The sequence below is a fragment of the Pituophis catenifer genome, unplaced genomic scaffold (assembly GCF_029215685.1).
Source record: "Pituophis catenifer annectens isolate HBS135680 unplaced genomic scaffold, rPitCat1.0.hap2 SCAF_3, whole genome shotgun sequence".
Taxonomy (NCBI): domain Eukaryota; kingdom Metazoa; phylum Chordata; class Lepidosauria; order Squamata; family Colubridae; genus Pituophis; species Pituophis catenifer.
Genome location: NW_027256883.1, coordinates 40466436 through 40486211, shown reverse-complemented (window position 1 = coordinate 40486211; position 19776 = coordinate 40466436). Strand labels below are relative to the sequence as shown.

Here is a 19776-nt window from a genome sequence, read left to right as displayed (position 1 = left end):
CATTCATAGATGACTTAAAAACTTTAAACATCACATGGGAAGACGCTGATCTACTCGCCCAAAATTGAAAATACTGGATATCCCTTGCTGCCCAATATGCTACATAGCATGGGAGGATCTAATGCTAAAGCTAAAATGCTAAACTGAATCCAGAGTGTTTTCTGAAAGCCTACTTTTGTTATGAGAAAACCCTATTTTCCTTTCAATTAGCTAACAATGCAACTTTCTCAATGACAGTTTCAAGCCTGTAATTGAAAAAATGCTGTCAGAGGCATTTGCCTGACAATATTTGTGATAAATTTGTCCACATGCTGGTGCCATTTGGTTAATTCATTCTTATTATAGCACTGAAGTGCAGATCACTCACATGGCTCTTTAATTGTTCTGTAGATGTAATTAATTTTCATTGCATTAACACCATTCATTTTGTTGCTATTTTTTCTTCTTTTAACATTTTTTTTTTTTTGGTTTTACAAAATGTTATCTCTATTTCTAAAACATAATTGTCCTGATTTTTTTAAAAACAAAAACAATGACAAAAACTCAGTTATCCAATAAAACTGTTTTCTTAACCTAACAATCAAGTAGATGAAAAAGTATAATGCAATTTGTTCAGGTTCATGGCTAAAATACTGTATTATTAAGCAAAGTCATTTACAAAACATAATCTAACAAATACAATATACTGAGTCATTAGAACTATTAAAAATCTCAAAATATTATGATTATTCTCTGGCACTATAGACAGAAAAAAGCATTATTTGAAGAAAGGTGAAATTATTTTGATTATTACCATACCATTAGTACTGATGTTACTATAAGTGAAGTTACTTGGTAGAAATTATCGAAATATTAGAATGGGAGTTACAAGGATGACCTCAAAATGAAAAGTAGGAAAACTTCCTCCATGTTTGTTTTATTAAAATGTATGCACAAAAAGCATTAATATGCAAAAGGGAAAGAGTAACCAGAAAGCATATTCTATTGGAATTGCAAAAACTGTTAGTAAACATCTGAAAAATATATCTTTAATAGACCACTGATGTTAAGTAATATGGAATTTAGATATAAAGTCATAGAAAAGAGTACTGCAAACCAATGCTACTCTTGACATGGACCTATGTTAATTTTCAAAACATCAACAAGCGTAGCCATATAATAAGAATATATGAAAACTCAATTTGCTCAACATTTTGTTTACACAGTGAATCAAATGTATATAGGTTATCTATGCAAGGATAGATTTGAAGATCTAGAAGTTGTGAGTGCTCAAAATGAGGCTGTTAAGAAGAGACTGGGCAACCATTTCTCCGAAATGGTACAGAGTATACTGCTTGAGCAGGGAGTTGGACTAGAAGACCTCCAAGGTCCCTTCCAAATGTTATTCTGATGTGAATACAATATCATCCTGCTCCTGTATTGAATGATATGCAGTCTTGGCTCAACAAGATCAATTTTGAAAAAATTGGATGCCTATTATATTCACAATTTGCAAAAAGTAGTTATCTCCAACTCAAGCATTCCAATTCACAAGAAAATTCTTAGACCATCTAGTAACATATAATACATGCATATGTGGTTTTTTTCCTCTCTCTTTTTTTTTTTTTTTTTAATTTGATTTATATGCCGCCCTTCTCCGGAGACTCAGGGCGGCTTACAATGTGCTCAGCAATAGCCTTCATACTTTTGTATATTTTTATACAAAGTCAGCTTATTGCCCCCACAAACTGGGTCCTCATTTAACCTACCTTAGAAAGGATGGAAGGCTGAGTCAACCTTGAGCCTTGGAGAGATTCGAACCAGCAGTAAATTGCAGGCAGCTGTGTTAATAACAGGGTGCTTTAAACCACTGTAGTACCAAGGCTCTTTAACTCTAGCCTGAAGACAATCAGTAAATAACATGTAAAAGAATTTTGGTTCTTGGATATATGAGCATAACGAGAATTTGTTTTAATGATAAAAAGAAATGTTTTAAAAATAGCAGGTAAAGAAATCAATAATTTCAAAAGCAATGTAACACATTACCTGCTTTTGCTCTTCTCCCAAGCCATCCCACATAGATGCTACAATTTTAGAAACTTCACCAAAAGTAGCATTTGGATTTTGGCCCTTAATAGCTGCTTGAGTGTCTCGGAAAAATAATGCATAGGCAGAAACAGGTTTTTGTGGCTCATTAGGATCCTTCTTTTTCTTCTTCTTGGGAGTTTTGGGTTTCTTTCCCATGTCAGAGGCAGGTCTTTTTTCTCCTCCATTGATCTACAAATAAAAAAAAAGGAAGAAGAAGAAAAGAAAAGAAACATTATAAAACAAACTACTGCAATTATTACTGAAAACCAAACTAAATCTCTGTTCTTCCATCCGTATGAATTTAGACATTTTTGGCTTAAAACTTTAGTTTAATTATAGCCCTTTTATAATCCAAATTATTAACCTCTTTATTTCATTTATAAAATTCATTTATAAAGTTATATAATCTAATGATATTATACTTTACAGTTTGTTTTCATTCTAGCTAAACTGTAGCTTAGCTTTTATTTTTTAAATCCTTTTCAAGCCTTACTACAAATGGCATTATATCATTTTGAACTCTTTCATTAATATGATGATCAGTTTCAATAGAAGTAAATATATGTTGCTCAGGGTTGCTTTTCCGAAACACGTTAAGTAAATCAAAAGATCCAGTAGCCTAAGAAGAAAGAACAGGAGTCATCTACAATGTGAGCACTGAATCAGCTACTATATAGGAAAAGGTAGAAAACATGCAGACTGCATCTATGAACACTAACCAGAAGTAAGAAAACATGATAAAAACCACTTAATTTCACAACACTTGGAGTTTAGGTTCTTGTCTGGATAGGTTGGATATCTTATCTGTATTCAAGTATGTCTCTGCTATATATTGTTAAGGAAGTGCAGTGTCATTTTGCAATATGGATTGTAGTTTCTATACAACAAAATGCTCAAGCTGGTAGCTGTAGGCTGTAGACAACAACCAAAAGCGTTCTATCCTGCTATTGTGGTTTGTCTTTTAATAAGGGCCCCCTAGAATGGATCTGGCTCAATTGATTTGCCTATTGATCTTGTACAGTATGTACTTGGCTTAAGTCCATCAGTTGTTCATATCTGTCAAGTAGGTCAGAACAAATATGGTTGTAGTGTAGAGCCTGGATATTTGGTGGTATGTTCTAGACGGCAGCAGGAAGCACTTAGATATGCATGAGATAGATAGGTTTTTCTGTGCAATGTGATGTTTATATGTCCATTGTGTAATTTTACTGTAACCTCAATGAAGCGGCTAATGCTGATGATAGGGCAGCGTTGTTGAATTTTTAGACATTAGTGAATCTTCTTCATGATGATGAAAATGTTATCAATGTATACGTACAAGAGAGATTTCAGGGGCAAAAGCTGAGAAATCACTATTCTATGTCAGCCATGAAGATGTTGGCAACCCTGTGGCATTGCTAATCATAATGTAGTTTTGGTTGAATGAAAAGTCATATAGTTTAGGGACAAGGTATGCTATGCTGATTTCAGTGGTTATCCCAAAGGTGCTTTTTCAAGAGGCAACTGAACTTTCTTGTTTTTCTTTAAAGAAGTTTTGCTTCTCATCCAAGAAGCTTCTTCAGCTCTGACTGGATGGTGGAGAATGGAAGGATTTATACTCCTTGCAGACAGCTGGTCATTTGCATTCTTTTAGAGAGTCATTGTGGCCACCTGGAGGTTTATCTGACGTGTTAGGGTCATCTGAGTAGTGCAAATGGGAGTGGAGCCTTCTTGGAACTGTTAAAAGGACTGTATTGTAGACTGCAGATGGATGATGTTGTATCCCTCCCCCTCTGTTCAATTTTGACATAGATGGCCTCTTTGACCCCCTCTTTCAAACACCAATTCTTTCTGTCCAAAATGTGGACTTTGCTTTCCTCAAAAAAGTGGCTTTTGCCTTTTGTCTCCCACCGACCAGTCCGTTCCCACAGAGAGGGTCTCCTCAGGGTGCCATCAGCCAAGTTATGTCGGCTGGCGACACCCAGGGGGAGGGCCTTCTCTGTGGGAGCCCCAGCCCTGTGGAATGAACTGCCTCCGGAAATACGTAAGATCTCCGACCTCTGGGTGTTTCGCTGCGCACTGAAGACCCTGTTGTTCCGCCAGGCAGGGCTATCAATATAATAATTTTAAATTGGGGTATTTTAATTTTTGGGGTTTTAAATCGGCCAAATTTATTTAATTATTTTAATTTTTAATCATTGTTGTGTCCTGCGTTTTTAAATTGGCTGTACACCGCCCTGAGTCCTTCGGGAGAAGGGCGGTATAGAAATAAAATTATTATTATTATTATTATTATTATTATTATTATTATTATTATTATTATTATTATTATTATTATTGTATGGAATGACAACATTGCTTCATTTATTGTTCTCTTCTATTTCTGTAAACTGCAATGTTAAGGCTTCTGTCTTCCTTAATGTGTACTACACAGGAAGGCTAGACTATTTTCCTTAACATCTTCCAGTGTGAATTTCCATTCCATTGCCCACTATCCAGTCAGAGCTGAAGAAGCTTCTTGGATGAGAAGTGAACGTCTTCAAAGAAAAACAAGAAAGTCCAGCTGCCTCTTAAAAAAGCATCTTTGGGGCAGCTATGACCTGGATGACTGAGAATCTCCATAGATTTCAGTGGTTATGTTCCTGTTGGCTCAAAGTCCAAAATTTGGGGGGATGTTTATAGTGCACCAGCATTTAGCTACCATCCAATTTAGGGAGGCTTTAGTGTTTCTTATACACCTATGAGTGCTGGCAACATAAGGTCTGAATACAGAATCCACAAAAGCTAAATTGCTGCTGTGATGATTACAATGTTTGAGTCAATTGGATGGCCAGGTATGTATTCTTTTTGAAAAGAGGTACAAAATTCTTGTGAAGGATCCTGTGATATCTTTCTGTAGATATAGTCTTGTATATCTTCTGGAAAGTGCATCAGATTGTGTATCTTTCCATTAAATTTCTGTGGGTTCTGAGGATATAATATAGTTTTGGAGAGCTGTTTACTTGAATAATCCATCTGATTCATAATGAAAATTGCCCTTTCTGTGTCAGTTTATTTAATGATAATATTGCTGCTGCTCTTGAGACCTTGGATGATGTCTTATTCTGCTCTGCAGAGATTGTTGAATAAGAATACTTTTTTTATTGATGACTATGTTTCAGTTTGTTGGCAACAGTATTCAGTGTAGAAATCCAATTCAGTGTTAAATCTATATGGGGCATTCATGCATCTTAATGCATTTGAGGAATGGTGGAGCTGTAGTTTTGTGTTGTCCTTGGATGAGTTAGTTTGATGATAGCTGTATGTCTAAATTTTATTTCTCATACTAAAGCTACTTATGTCTCAAGCAAGGAAAAAATACTGTATAGCCCCCACAGAGTTTATATTTTGTAGGGGTTTAGTGGAGCAAAAGACTAAGTCTCATGCAAGAATTGGAGTGTTCTGACTGGCTGACCGAGCAACTGGTAAGTTTATAATGCTGTGGGAAGTCTCTGAAACCCTCGCGTTATATTGAGTGAAACGTATAGAAGTGAGGAACAATTTATTTTCTTTTTCTTCAAGGAGGTGAGATTTATAGAATAAGATTGTTGTCAGGGCCTGGTGAAATTTTTATGCTGTTGGAGTTCTAGGGTAGAGATGATGTGGGAGAGTAATTTTTGCTTGCTATAAAGGATTCTGGTTAGTTGGCTTATAAGTCTCTTGAGGAAATATAGCATAATCTTCAATTATAGTCTATGCCAGTGATGGCTAACCTTTTTGCCATTGCATGCCAGGAGAGGGGTGGGTGGGGGAGGTTCATGTGCGCATGGACCCACACACATAATTCTATGTGCCCTCCCTGTGCATGCGTGTGCAATCTCCCCCCCCCACTCCTAGCACGTGATGACTGGTAGGCCCATTTTTCTTTCTTACCTGGCTCCAGATCAGGGAGGAAATGCTCCAGGTTCTGACCGGATCGCCCGATCTGGTAACGATGGAGGCAGGTGGTTTGGAGAACCAGTAGCAAAAATCCCCGCCCCACATCCCCATGCCCAGCTGAGCTGCACAATCATCAGAGGCTTTTTTTTTTACTTTTAAAAGCATTTTTTCTACAACTTCGGCCAAAAAAATGCTTTTAAAAGTAAAAAAAAAAAAAGCCTCTGATGATTGTGTGGCTCATCAAAGGCATTTAAAAGAAAAAAACCCGTGTTTTAAAAAAGCCTCTGCTGATCAGGAACTCAGCTTGGATCCTCAGAGCCTTTTGAAAACATTTTTTTACAACTTCTTAGCCAAAGAGGTTGTAGAAAAAATGGTTTTAAAAGTAAAAAAATAAATAAATTGGCCACCCAGTCACATTACCCCCCCACCGAACCACGCCCACAGAACCGGTAGTTAACATTTTTGTATATATGAGAACAAAATAATAGTAATTCTTTGGTATCACCCCAAACATATTTTTCTAGAATAATAAAATATTCCATGGTTCTTCTTATATTCAGTAAGATCTTTTTCCTATACAAATTTGTATTTCTGTTACAATAGTTCATTGTCAGTTCCAAGTAATATGCCCATAGCAAACAGAATTCCGAGGCACGTAGGATGTTTATTTGGCATATCATATTGGCACAGGCTGTTGAAAACCAAATCTGAATATTCCCACAGTTTTCACCTGATTAAAAGTAAATGTTTTTCCCATTTCCCAAACAATCAGTCACATGGTCCAATCAAGGTGCCGTCTGGTTGCCTGTTAACCTCACCTCTCTCCGACCAGCTGTGGAAATGTCCTTGGTTCAAGGGCAAAGTATTTTGTTTTGGCTACAAAACCCAATCTACCTCTATTCCCCCCCCCCCCATCCCCTATCCCTCTGCTCAGTGTGGCAACACTGAAGCATCAAAATGGCCACGGTCAGGTCAGCTTCAGGGTGGACAATCATACTATTTCTCTCAGCACTCAAAGGCAAAATTAAAATTCCTTACTACCTAATAACACTGCCATATACAATGTGATCACCTAAACATCAGGAACCTAGTACTTGTAGCATCAGTGCAGAAAATCAGCATTGGATGTGTACACTCTGAAAGCATTAAATATCTGTTTATAAGATCCTTAAACTGTATGCATGATTGTCTTATTGAAACATAAATTAAGAAATCTGTAATGTTAAATTTATTATGGCTTTGTTTGGCACTGGAATGCTTATGACTTAGATTTTTCTTTTTCTTTCAAAGTGTAATCTTTTCACTTTTTATTAACATCAGAACAACCACGTTGATCCTTTAGGATCAGGATAGTAAACTTGCAGCACAAAAGTGGAAACCCAAATTCTTTAAACCATCATACATATTTAGCTAACAATTACTCAGCAATTTAGAATAGCTACTTACCAGTGGTGGGTTGCCCCCAGTTCAGACCGGTTCGCAAGATCCCATTGCGAACCAGTAGTAAAGGTAAGTAGAACCCACCCCTGCTATTTACCAAGTAACTATTGGCATACACAGAAGGTTAGATAGGAAAACTGCTATCTCTGAGGCAGATGAATGTTTCACTGGATTTGAGTTGTTCGTCCAGGATTTTTTTTCAAACAAGGAAGTTAAAACTAATTTCACATTAATAACTTGGAAACTAAAGAGAGTGATTTTGAAATCTTATGCTTCTAACCAACCAGCAGTTGTACAGATTTTGCTGCTAGCCATCAAAATGGAGACAGATGGGAAATTGTTTAAAAAATTCTCATTCTTATTTTGCTAAGCACAAACTTCTATTTCAAAATCCCTGGAGTTATAGTTAGCTTGTGGTAATCCTCCTCCTGTCAGGTCTTATTGCTTAATTATAGTGATGTATTTAACTTATTTATCACAAGAAAGCACAAGTCACTCACTCTAAAAATCTGTATTAGCTATGATTCACAAATAATAGATCACGTATAGATAGATGAGGATTTAAGACTATCAAAAAAGGTGTAATGATGATATCTAATTGCCCCCTGAGAAGCCTTAGTAATACCTAAAAGCATATTTAAAATAAACAGCAATAGTTTCAGGATTTTAATGGAAGGTAGGAGAGCTGTTCTATTCAACATAGATTAAACAGATTTTAATTCAAGTACCATCTGCATAACAGACTGAGCAAATAACATAAAATTCTACTTAAAATAAAGTAAACTGTTAAGTTTTCTGCTACAAAAAACAGAATAGGCCGTAGCAAAGCTTTAGTGATCATGTTTCACTTAGTTAACATTTGCTGTTGACAATCCTCTCATACTCTGTTCTCTAAATTCCATGAAATCCTTTCATATATGAAATTTAAATACCCATGAAAGAGAAAGCCATCCATCTAGTTAAGAATACAGATTTGTGAAAATATCATGTGTCTAGCATGTCACAATTATAAATAGCATTACCAGAATATGCATGTTCAATGAACCAAAATAATGAATTGTTTTGCAAGGCAGTACATGGAATATTTAAGAGGTCAAACCTAAGTGTGAGGAAAATTAGAAAGTAGATATTAGACGACTTTAAAGGTATTCAGATATAACTGCTGCTATCAGTTGCTTATTGATAAATTTAGATTTATCTAAACTAAATCACAAGTGGGTTGGGAGGAGGAGAGAAAATGCCAGATTTGGCTGGCAAATCAGATTTGGCTGGAGTGCTGGGTAACACTTGAAAAAAAAATCTGTTTTTAAATTAAATTGATTAAATATGCTGCAAGTCTACATTCAGAGCCAATAAGCATACAGATACAAACAGAGAATGCCTCAGAGAGAGGTGATCCTAGTTATGTACAAAGAGAGATGCCCCTCTCTCTTTTATTTGAGGGGATAAAAAAAAGCTTTTTGTTATTTTTAAATCAAGGCAACCATTGCTCAGTTGAAATTGAGAAAAGAGGAGCTAATTGATTCCCTAAAGCTCAAATTAAAGACTAGAATTTTCTGGAAAAAAGAAAATCTAGGAAAACTGAATCAGAGTGATAGTTGCTTTATATACTATATCCAGTGGTGGGATTCAGCCAGTTCGCACCACTTCGGGAGAACTGGTTGTTAACTTTCTGAGCAGTTTGGAAAACTGGTTATTGGAAGAAATCATTAGGGCAGAGAACCGGTTGTTAAATCACTTGAATCCCACCACTGACTATATCTGAAGAAACAGAAAAATATGCTTTAAAACTTTGGTATTTATTGCTCTGTATTATGCAAATAGCTTCTCTTTTATTTATATATGCAAGGTCTATAATTAAGTATACTTCAGCCTTCTATGCATATTGCAGATTGTGCATGAGGAGATAAAAGCTTTGCCAATTCAAATTTTAAAACCTACTCCAATCTCTTTACCATGTATTTCTTTATTATTTGTAGCAGACCAGAATTTTCCTGTAGCGTACTAGTAACATTGCTTTATTATTATTATTCTATTGTTCTTGTAAGGCTACTGTTGGCCTGTGATTTTGAACAGGTCTGCATTTACCTTCTTCAACAGTGAATCCTAGCATATTAATAAAGTCAAAAAGAATGAAAATGGTTTATGCTTTCTTTTTTAGAAATAAAGGTTGATTTTGTTTATCTTTTGTGAAATTCATTTTAAGGAAGGGCTGAATCCAGCCACATATCTTGATGGCCAGAAAATGGCACTACAGTAATTACTTTATGTTCTTCCCCAATATCAGAAAGACAGTATAGATCAGGGTGTCAAACTGGCGGCCCATAGGCTGGATGCATCACATGCAAGCCATGCCTACCTCAGCTCCATGAAGGGGAAAAAAGTCGCGATACATCATGCGACGGCAACATGACATGGCAAGTTTGACACCTGTGGTATGGATTGTGAAAACCCTCACCAAGGGAGTGTATACTTGATGAGGCACTTTCTGAAAGATAAGATAGTGGCAGCATATTTAGCTAGTAGCCACTCCAAGCAAAAGAATGGGGCCATGATGTGAAAAGTATATGAAAGCTGGTTGGAATAGAATGAAAAGAATTGTGTTACAAGGTTTTACAGAAGTAGGTGGAATTACACAAATGCAAATATAAAAATGATGTCTTGTGGAATGAAGGAAGATAAAAATGCATGTAACAGGCCATAATACTAGCTAATATGTTCTTGGTGATTAGCTCACAGTAAAAAGGGAGGTCACTGCATTCTGTACTTTTTGTAGTTTCTGACCCACTCTAAATCGTGGCTAACCCACAAGTAGCCCCATGCATTGCAGTACACTGCAGTTCAACTCAGTAATGATAAAGGCATGACAATGATTGCTTCACAAAATGAAGATGAGGAAACTTATTATAGTATGTTAAAAGAGAGGGGGAAAAAGTCACAAAGAATGTAATCAAAAGATACCAAGGAACAGTTAAAATGAAAGAAGGTGGTAAAAATATTCACCAATTCTGACAGAAATAAAAAGTGTTTTGGGAAATGTGTGAAGGTTAATTAAATTGCTTCCAGCAGTTTAAATTGAATTAAAAATAAAAGCAATGAAGTGAAAAGAAACTGATGTAAAAAAAAATGCCAGCAGGAGCAATCTAGAGAATTCTATGGGAATGATGTGAACTTGTTGAACAGTGGAATTGGAAAGAATGCTATAACATTTATGGTCAAGCACACCTATGAAAGTATTTAGCAGGCTTTAGCAGATTAAAAAAAAATGAGGAGGAACAGAGAATATTTTTTTTTTGAAGTCAGCATGGCCTTGGATAGGGGGTACCAAATCAGAATTTTGGCCTTCAGTTAATCATGATTTATGAACATGAAAAGTAACATTTCAAGTTTACTGATTTTGAAAAAACATTTGCAAACAAATGTTGATAGGTTGAATTATGGGTTTAAGGAAGTATAGATTTGCTTAATGAATGTGATATGGTAGAAATAAAGGATGGCGGAGAGTAAATGGAATCCTTAGTGAATCATTTGACATTCATTCATTCAACATAAAGGTATCTATGGAGAAATGTATAAGAAATGCTGATGATAACTGGAGAAGAACATTGGTTCAGGAGGTGAATATATATACTTCTGTATGTAGTTAATAATTATACTGTTGACTGAAAATCCAGAGTTTGCAGCAAATAATAGACAGAATGTATGATATAACAAGGGTGTGGATCTCAAAATCATTGCATCAAAGATAAAGGTTATCCAGAAAACTGAGCAAAGAATGCTAAGATGTGGCAACAAATGAGATCAAGTAGATGAATTTGTGTATCATTTTGGAATATAAACATAAACATATTTATATATTAATTAAATTTATATATCTGCCTATTTCATGTTCACTCTGGGTGGTGAACAACAATAATAAGAAACAATAAATAAAAGTTGTACATGTACAATGTACATGTATATAAATCTTATTAATACATGTAAACATATTTTTAAAAGAATTAATAAATATAATACAAGCAAAAGATACAAACCACAGGAGAGGGAGGATAAAAATTACACCTCAACAATTGAGCCATCTTAACAAGTTTTCAGTTGCATGGGAAGTACAGGCCAGTTTTCACACTTACAATCATTGCAGCATCCCCATTATCATGTGATCAAAATATGGGCAATTGGCAACTGACATGTATTTATGACAGCTACTGTCTCAGGGTCATGTGATAATTTGTAACCTTCCCAGCACGCAAACTCAATAAGATAAACTGATTAGCTTAATGATCACATGGCTCACTTAACAAGTGCAGTGAATCGCTTAATAATTGTGGCAAAAAAGGTCACAAAATGGCGCAAAAGTCATTTAGCAGCTGCCTTGCTTAGCAACATTAATTTTGGGCTCAATTGTGGTTGTAAGATGCAGGCTATTGGTAAATTATGATTGAATAGAATTTATGTAATTTTGAAAGACAAAGGGGCAAGTTTAAAGAACAAAAAGCAATATATGAAGTAATATAAAGTATAGTGGAAGAATGGTTTGCAAGGGTGAGTATGCAAGAGTATGGTAAATAATGTTTGTGTAAATTAGATTCAGTTATGGTTTCTTTTCTTTTTCTAATCTCAGGCCTTTAATTTTTTGTACATTTTTATGATTCACATACCTATTCACCTGACCTATTAATGTAAATAGAAATTTCAGATAGTTGAAGTTCAGATATTAATTTCTTATTTAATGGATCATATACAACAGGAAAGAAATGGAGTATCTTGAATACATAGGAAAGAATAATTATTACATAGATTAAGCATTTATGTTTAATTAAAATGGGATAAGGCTGAAAAAGAGAAAGAGTCAACATGTTTACACAGTATGGAGGCATACTGTTTAAACAAGTTTATTGAGAGGAATTCTCAATTATAATATTTTGAGCATAGAATTTATTAATGGTATCACACTTAAAAAAGACATTTAAAATTGATTAAAGTTTAAAAAGTTTATCAAATTATGTTTAAGTTTTATCGTGCTGGTTACAAACAACCACTGTTTTAAAAGGGTTGGTCATACCTTTGAAGTATCTTCTTCATCTTCATGAACTGAACTGGATGGTGAAGGAGTGGCAGATTTGCTACCAGGGGGAGATGGAGAGTTGTGAGGAACATTGTTTCCACCCATATTTAAACCAAGTTGAGCACTTAGTTGTGACTGGTTAATAGTTGTCAGCTGGCCATGTTGCATTATTCCTGGTTGCCTCATATCTCCAGGCTGGACCCTTGGTCTCATGGCTGCTAACTGTGGATGGGAATTATATTGAGTTCCTTCTGCATTCCGTAATTCCTGCATCTAAAAGAAAGAATATTATACATTTACTGTTTGTTGTTATTATTCCATTGTTCAGAGAATTTATCCTGAAAAATGATTTAAAATTTCATTAAATAAATGAAACCATATGATAGGGAGTTGCAAAATTTTCCTTACCTTAAAATACAGCAATATCTAAGAAAAGCTTAAAGCTTAATAAAAATTTCATAATGTCAAAAAATTCCTTTTATATATCATGATTAAAAAGCCTCGCAAGCAGGAAACATGAGCTAAGATTATGTAATTATATCTAAATTTTATCGCTCTCCAAATCAATTTAGTTTTGAAAGAGCTGTAGAATTTTTAAACAGTTAGACTCTAGTTTTAATATATAAGGCTGTCCAAAAAGCTACTATAATATTCCGTGTGGAGAAAACAGTGAGTTAATGATTGGTTGATTACTTGACTACACAACTCATTTTCTGAAATCATTATAAATGAGTGCTAAAGGCTCTAAAGTTGTGAGCTTCATAAATTACATCTGTCGGCTTGATTTCATTTTATTTTTTTAATTTGAGCAATAAATCTAAACTTTATTAAGATAAAAAATGAGAAGGCACTAAAAGAAAAAATACTTCTCTCTTCATTATGACAAAATACATTCAGATATTTAAAACTACCAGTCAGAAGTTTTCAACTTTGAGCTAAACAATACAGATAGTCCTCTTATAACAGTTCGTTTAGTGACTGTTCAAAGGTTCAATGGCACTGAAAAATGTGACTTATGAACGATTTTCAAAACTACGATCTTTGCAGCATCCTTATGATCCTGTGATCAAAATTTGGATGCTTGGGAATTGCTTCATATTTATGACTGTTGCAGTATTCCAGGGTCATGTGATCACTTTTTATGACCTTCTGACAAGCAAAGTCAATGGGAAGCCAGATTCACTTAATAACCGGGTTACTAACTGATCAACTGTAGTGGTTCACTGAACATCTGTGGCAAGAAAGGTCACAAAATGGGACAAAATTCACTTAACAAATGTCTCACTTAACAACATAAATTTTGAGCTCAATTGTGGTTGTAAATACAAAAGAAGGGGCGTTGGTCCTACCTGACACGCTCCTTCTCGTTGTGTGGAGACAGCAGCCAGTGTGGGTAGCACTCACCCAATCAGCTGAAGGACTGAGTCAGCCAATAATATTAAAGTCCGCCCTTGTTGCCGGGCAGATCCAGCTTTTGGTGAAAGACTATAATGGCAGACTCGGCGTGTGGGTAGGCAGAAAGGAAAGACCCAAGAAGAAAGACCACAAGAGGACCAGACAGGCAAAGGGAGGGTCTGGCTGCTGTCTCCACACAATGAGAAGGAGCGTGTCAGGTAGGACCAATGCCCCTTCTCCATTGTTTGGTGGAGACAGCAGCCAGTGTGGACATACCCCAGTTTACTGTCCCCAAGTCTGGGAGGGGCCAGGCTGGTCCGAAACCAAGTCACTGGCCACAACCTGTTGTAACACCTGACGACCGAAGGCGGCCTCCACCGAAGCAAACTTGTCCAGTTTATAGTGCCGTATAAATGGTGCAGGCGAGGTCCAGGTAGCCGCACGGCAAATCTCCAACAACGGAGCTTGAGTAGCCCAGGCCGCCGACGTGGCCGCGCTATGAGTGGAATGGGCCGTTACCCGAGAAGGAACAAAGGTCATAAGCTGAAGTGATGGTCTGACGAGTCCAGCGGCCTATAGTAGAAGAAGATACCTTGAGACCCAACGAGACTGGAAGGAAGGAAACAAATAACGCTTCTGACCGGCGAATAGCAGCAGTCCGCTTGATGTAAATTCGCAGAGCCCGCCGGACGTCCAGAGTATGCCAACGGCGCTCACGAGGATGTGAAGGATGCAGGCAGAAATTCGGCAGAATAAGTTCTTGTGAGCGATGGAAGACGGAGTTAACCTTCGCCACGAAGGTAGGATCCAATTGGAGGACAACACGTCCACGTAAAACACGCAGAGGTCAGCTCGGATGGACAAAGCCGCCACCTCTGAAATGCGGCGAGCCGAGGTCACCGCCACCAAAAAGGCAACTTTGCAAGACAGCAACCGAAGAGAGGCTGTCCTCAGAGGCTCATACGGAGGACCCATGAGGGAATCGAGCACCAACGGAAGGTCCCAGGTAGGGTAACGATGCAGGACCGGAGGAGACAGGTTCGTGGTTCGCCCCGAAGAAAACGTCTAATCAGAGGATGCTGAGCCAGAGAAGACAGTGAACCGCAGGTAAGTACAGAGGAAATGGCGGCCACCTGGCGACGTAATGTGTTAGGGGCAAGGCCGTCGGAAAGACCCCGTTGTAGAAAAACAATAATGTCCATAATAGAGGGTTGGAAAACATTCACACCAGTCCGTTCACACCATGAGCAGAAAGCTCGCCAAGTCACAGAATATATTCTGTCAGTGGAGGAGCGTCTCGACGCCTGGATTGTCCGAATTACGTCCTCTGTAGCCAGAGCACTCATCAGGGTGAGCCGCTCAATCTCCAGGCGGTCAGGCTGAGCCAAGGAAGGTCTGGGTGGCTCAGTGCCCCTTGCGTCAGAGCGTCCGCCTCGAAAGGAATGCGCCAGGAGGGAGCGACAGAGAGGGAGACTAAGTCCGCAAACCATGCTTTGCGCGGCCAATGAGGAGCCAGGAGAATCACCTCCGCCCGTTCGTCCAGGATCCTGCGGATGACCCTGGGAAGTAAGGAGGTTGGAGGGAAAGCGTACAAAAGAGCCTCCGGCCATGGGGCCCGAAGTGCATCAATGGCTTCTGCTTGAGGTTCCGGAAACCGGGCAAAGAAACGGGGCAACTGAGCATTGGCATGAGTTGCAAACAGGTCCACAACTGGCGCCCCGAACCGATGAACCAGGGATTGAAAGATCCTGGGATGAAGCCGCCACTCCGCATTGTCCACCTCCTGACGGCTCAGCCAATCTGCTTGTGCACTGGCGACACCCAAAATTGTTCCGCCCGTAGAGACTCGAGATGATGTTCCGCCCAAAGGCCGAGTTTCATGGCCAGAGACAAAAGGGCCTTGGACCTGGTGCCGCCCAACTTGTTGAGATGTGTCTTGGCAGTTACATTGTCCGTTAGCACAAGTACATGGGACCCGGAGACCAGATGGCGGAACGCCCGGAGAGCCAGGAAGACAGCTTGTAGTTCCAACCAGTTGATTGGACGAAGAGAGTCCGCTACGTCCACATCCCCTGGGCTAGTTGGCCTTGGCAATGGGCACCCCAGCCTCGGAGGCTGGCGTCGGAGGTTACCACCACCCTCCGGGGTTCTAGAAAGAGACAGCCTGCTGCTATCGCTGGGGACCGCCACCACCGGAGGGATCGGAGTACTGAGGAGGGAACAGGAACCGGCCTGGTTGATGTGCCTTTGCCCGATTTCTGTAGAGGCAAAAGAAACCATTGAAGTTCCCTGGCGTGGAGCTGAGCCCAGGGAACAATGGCAATGGCCGAAATCATCTTTCCCAATAACTGAGAGAGAATAAAAGGGGAAGTAGACCTACGAGCCTCAATCTTAGCCACCAAGTCCCGTAAACTATTCTGGCGGTCAGGGGAGAGAAACACCCTACCCCGTACAGAATCAATTAGGGCCCCTAAATGAACTAGAGAAGTGGAGGGAACAAGGTTGCTTTTTTCTAAATTAACAGAAAAACCATGAGCAGCTAACGTCTTCAGAGTTAACTTAATATCCAACACAGCTTGGTTAGTAGAAGAAGTCAACACCAAGATGTCGTCTAAATAACATAACAGTCTAACAGACTGAACCCGGAGGGAAGCGGCCAACGCCGCCAATACCTTCGTAAAGGTATGGGGGGCAGAGGAGAGCCCAAAGGGTAACGCCCTATACTGATAATCAACTCCCCCGTAATAAAACCGTAAATACCTTCTATGAGAAGGGAGAATAGGGATAAGCAAATAGGCTTCAGTTAGATCGATTGAAGAAAGGAGATCGCCCCTTCTAACACCGTCAAGGATGGATTTCAACGATTGCATCTTAAATTTACGGTATACAACATACCGATTTAACCGTTTTAGGTCCAGAATGGGTCTCCACCCCCCCGAGGACTTAGGGACCAGGAAAACCCGGGAATAGAACCCCAACCCTACCTGATCGGGAGGGGCAGGTTGGATAGCCCTGATGGAAAGGAGATGCTGTACCGCAGCGTCCATACATGCTCTCTTATCAGGATTACAAGAAATCGGACAGCACACAAAGGAACTGGGGGGGGGGGAAGAAATTCTATGGCCAGTCCAGATCTCAAGGTGGCCAGGACCCAGTTATCGGAAGAAGACTTCTCCCATGCAGTGACAAAGAGGGCTAATCTGCCGCCAATGGGGGGAGTCGCGATGCAATCAGCGCCGGTAGGAACGACCTCCTCCCCCTTGAAAGGGCCGCTTGGACACAAAGGGCTTCCCATGCGATGACCTGTCTAGGAAACCCCGCTGTCTACCAAAACTATTGTCGGGCCTAGGGGAAGAAAAATGAGATGGACCCGCACCATCAGCAGCTTGGAAGTGAGAGCGAGGAGTATAAGGGGCAAAACGAGAGTCTCCCCATTGAAAAACCGATGCCAAGATCTTCTTTTTGTCCCTGGTTTCGGTGAGGAACGGTTCCAAGGCATCACCAAAGAGGCGGGACCCCCCAAATGGAACAGAGGCCAAACGCCACTTATGGCGGGCGTCAGCCTGCCAGTGCCGGAGCCAGACCAGACGACGGGCAGCTACTGAGGAAGCCATCGCTTTTGAAGCGAAGCGAGCAGCGTTCAAAGTGGAGTCGGCCGAGAACTGAAAGGCTGCAACAATCTTATTCAAATCCTGCCGGACCCGAGGGTCCTCCGGGGATAACTTCTCTTGGAGCTGGCGCAGCCAAAGCAAGGTAGTGCGATTAAAGAATGAAGCGGTGGTAGCCGCCCTAATAGCCCAGGCGGAACTCTGATGAGCCCGTTGGAGAACCAGGTCCGAACGACGTTCATCCGGGCGAAGGCCTTCATCTGGATCACCCGGGACGTTGGCGTTGGGCAAGAGTGCGGCAATGGGGGCATCAATCGAAGGTACTTGAAGTAGAGAGTCCAATTCAGTTGCGATCATTAGAAGAAAGCGAAGGGGCCGAACCCGGAGAAGACCACTGGCGCTTCACCACATCGACAAAGAGGGGAGGAGTCGGAATAGAGGTAATCGGCCTGGCCGGCTCGGCAAACATGGGATCCAACGCCTCAGAAGCCGGAGGTGGGTCCACAGCAGGTGAAGACAAGCGAGCAGTGTTAACGGCCTTAAACAATAAGGACTTAAATAAGGCTTGTGGGAAAAGTCCAGTGAAGGCCGGTTGGTCTTGAGGCAAGTTCTCGTCGTCAGACAGGGCAGAATCACAATAGTCCACATCAGTCAAAACTGAGGGATGGCTCGAATGGGAACCAGTAGGAGAATCAGGAGCCCGAATCTGAGACTCCTCAGTGATCTGTCGCTCCGGGGAAATGGAGGAAGTCGAACGTATAGATTCTGGATTCTGGATGGCTGCGGAATAGGTCGCGCGTGGCTAAAGATCTCTGCACCGCTCTGCATCGCTTCAATAAGCGATTGAAGGTGCTCAAGTTGAAGATGCTCTGGAAGCACTTGACTGGGAACCGTAGCCACCGGAGAGGAGGTCGTAGGAGCAGAAGCGACAGGCTGCACAACCTCCGGAACAGATACAGCCGGAGGAGGAGAAGTAGAAGTACCCCACAAATCCGAAGTCGAAATGGTCACCGGGCAATCCCTCAATGACAAATGGTCCGATGTATCCGGTCTAGGCAGAGGCTCATGAGGGTGGGTATCAGCTACTGGAGCGGAAACCACACTTAGTAGCAATGTTAGAGCTCGCTTTTTCGCAGAGCTTCTGTAGAACTTTGTCTCTGCGCTGCTCAGATTTCGAAACACTTCTGTGTTTGTGGCCTTTCTGACGAGACTGTGAAGGATCAGCCGATGGTAACGAGTCTCTAGAAGCCGCAGGTTCCGCAGATCTGTCATGTGAGCCAGAACGAGACTGGTCTTGAGCAGCATTACTGGCCAAATGGCCATGTTTAGATTTTGCCAACGCTTTTGGCATAGCTGCACTGAGCACAGAAGGCCTCAATTAGAAATGGGGGGGGGCGCGAAGCTCCACCAATTAGCCCCAGACAACACAGCAATTTAAAAAAACAAAGGGGGGAGGCGTAACAGTTCCTCAAATATTGTTAGAAAAAAACAGGCAGCGTAAATGTCCACCAGGGAGCAGTATAGGCTAAGGAGAGGGGGTGCTAACGCTCCACAAATGTGCCCAAATTATTAATTCAGACGAATAATGGCACTGTCAGTCAAAATGGCCACTGATGTCATCAATAGGTAGAAGATGAAAGGCAAGCCACTAGAGGTCCCTGCAGATACAGAGAAGGCTATGTCCAGTTGACAGGGGCATACAATCCACAATCCTCGCCGAAAGGAACTCCCCACGCTGAGGCATTGATTGACAGGTGCAGCCAAGCAGGCAAGGCAGCGAGACGGTCTCCAGCAGAAAAAAAGCCGACAAGCAAGGGTAGAAGGAGAACAAGCCTCCCCGCTCCGAAAACCTCAGCCGATAATGAAATCCTCAGCCGCAAATGAGTAGACGATGACAGAAGAGCTCCGTTAACCCAGCGGCAGCAAAGGCACGAAAAGGAGCTCCAAAATGGCCACCGCAACCGCGCTGAGGCGAAAGGAGCCGTTCAGAGACTGGAAGCACAGCGAACGAAGGCGTTGGGACTTAAAACGCCTTCCAGCAAGCAACGAAAGGGAAAAAATTCCCCCCCAACCCCCAGGGGGGAGAGCCAGGAAAAACGGGGCTTCCCTTCAGCCGCCGCCAAATAAAGAGACAGAGCTCACTCACAGTGTCCAAAGTCCTTTAAACAGTCCAGGGAAAGGAAGGTCGGATTCGCACGAGCCAAAGATCCAATACCAATACACACAAGTTAAAAGCGTTGTCAAACAATCCAAAGTCAAAACCAGCAAGAAAATCCAATATTTAGTAGTAGAAATTGAAATAGG

General features: G+C 40.5%; 1 protein-coding gene across 1 annotated transcript in view; it reads right to left on the bottom strand.

Annotated features, from left to right (window-relative positions):
* TOX (thymocyte selection associated high mobility group box) overlaps nt 1-19776 on the bottom strand; it is a 195559-nt gene that overhangs the window by 25213 nt on the left and 150570 nt on the right. Inside the window, exons 4-5 of the mRNA XM_070942264.1 lie at nt 12467-12742; nt 2026-2256 (exon numbers count right to left, since the gene is read on the bottom strand). Of these exons, the coding sequence (XP_070798365.1) occupies nt 2026-2256; nt 12467-12742 (507 nt within the window). The remainder of the gene's footprint in view (nt 1-2025; nt 2257-12466; nt 12743-19776) is intronic.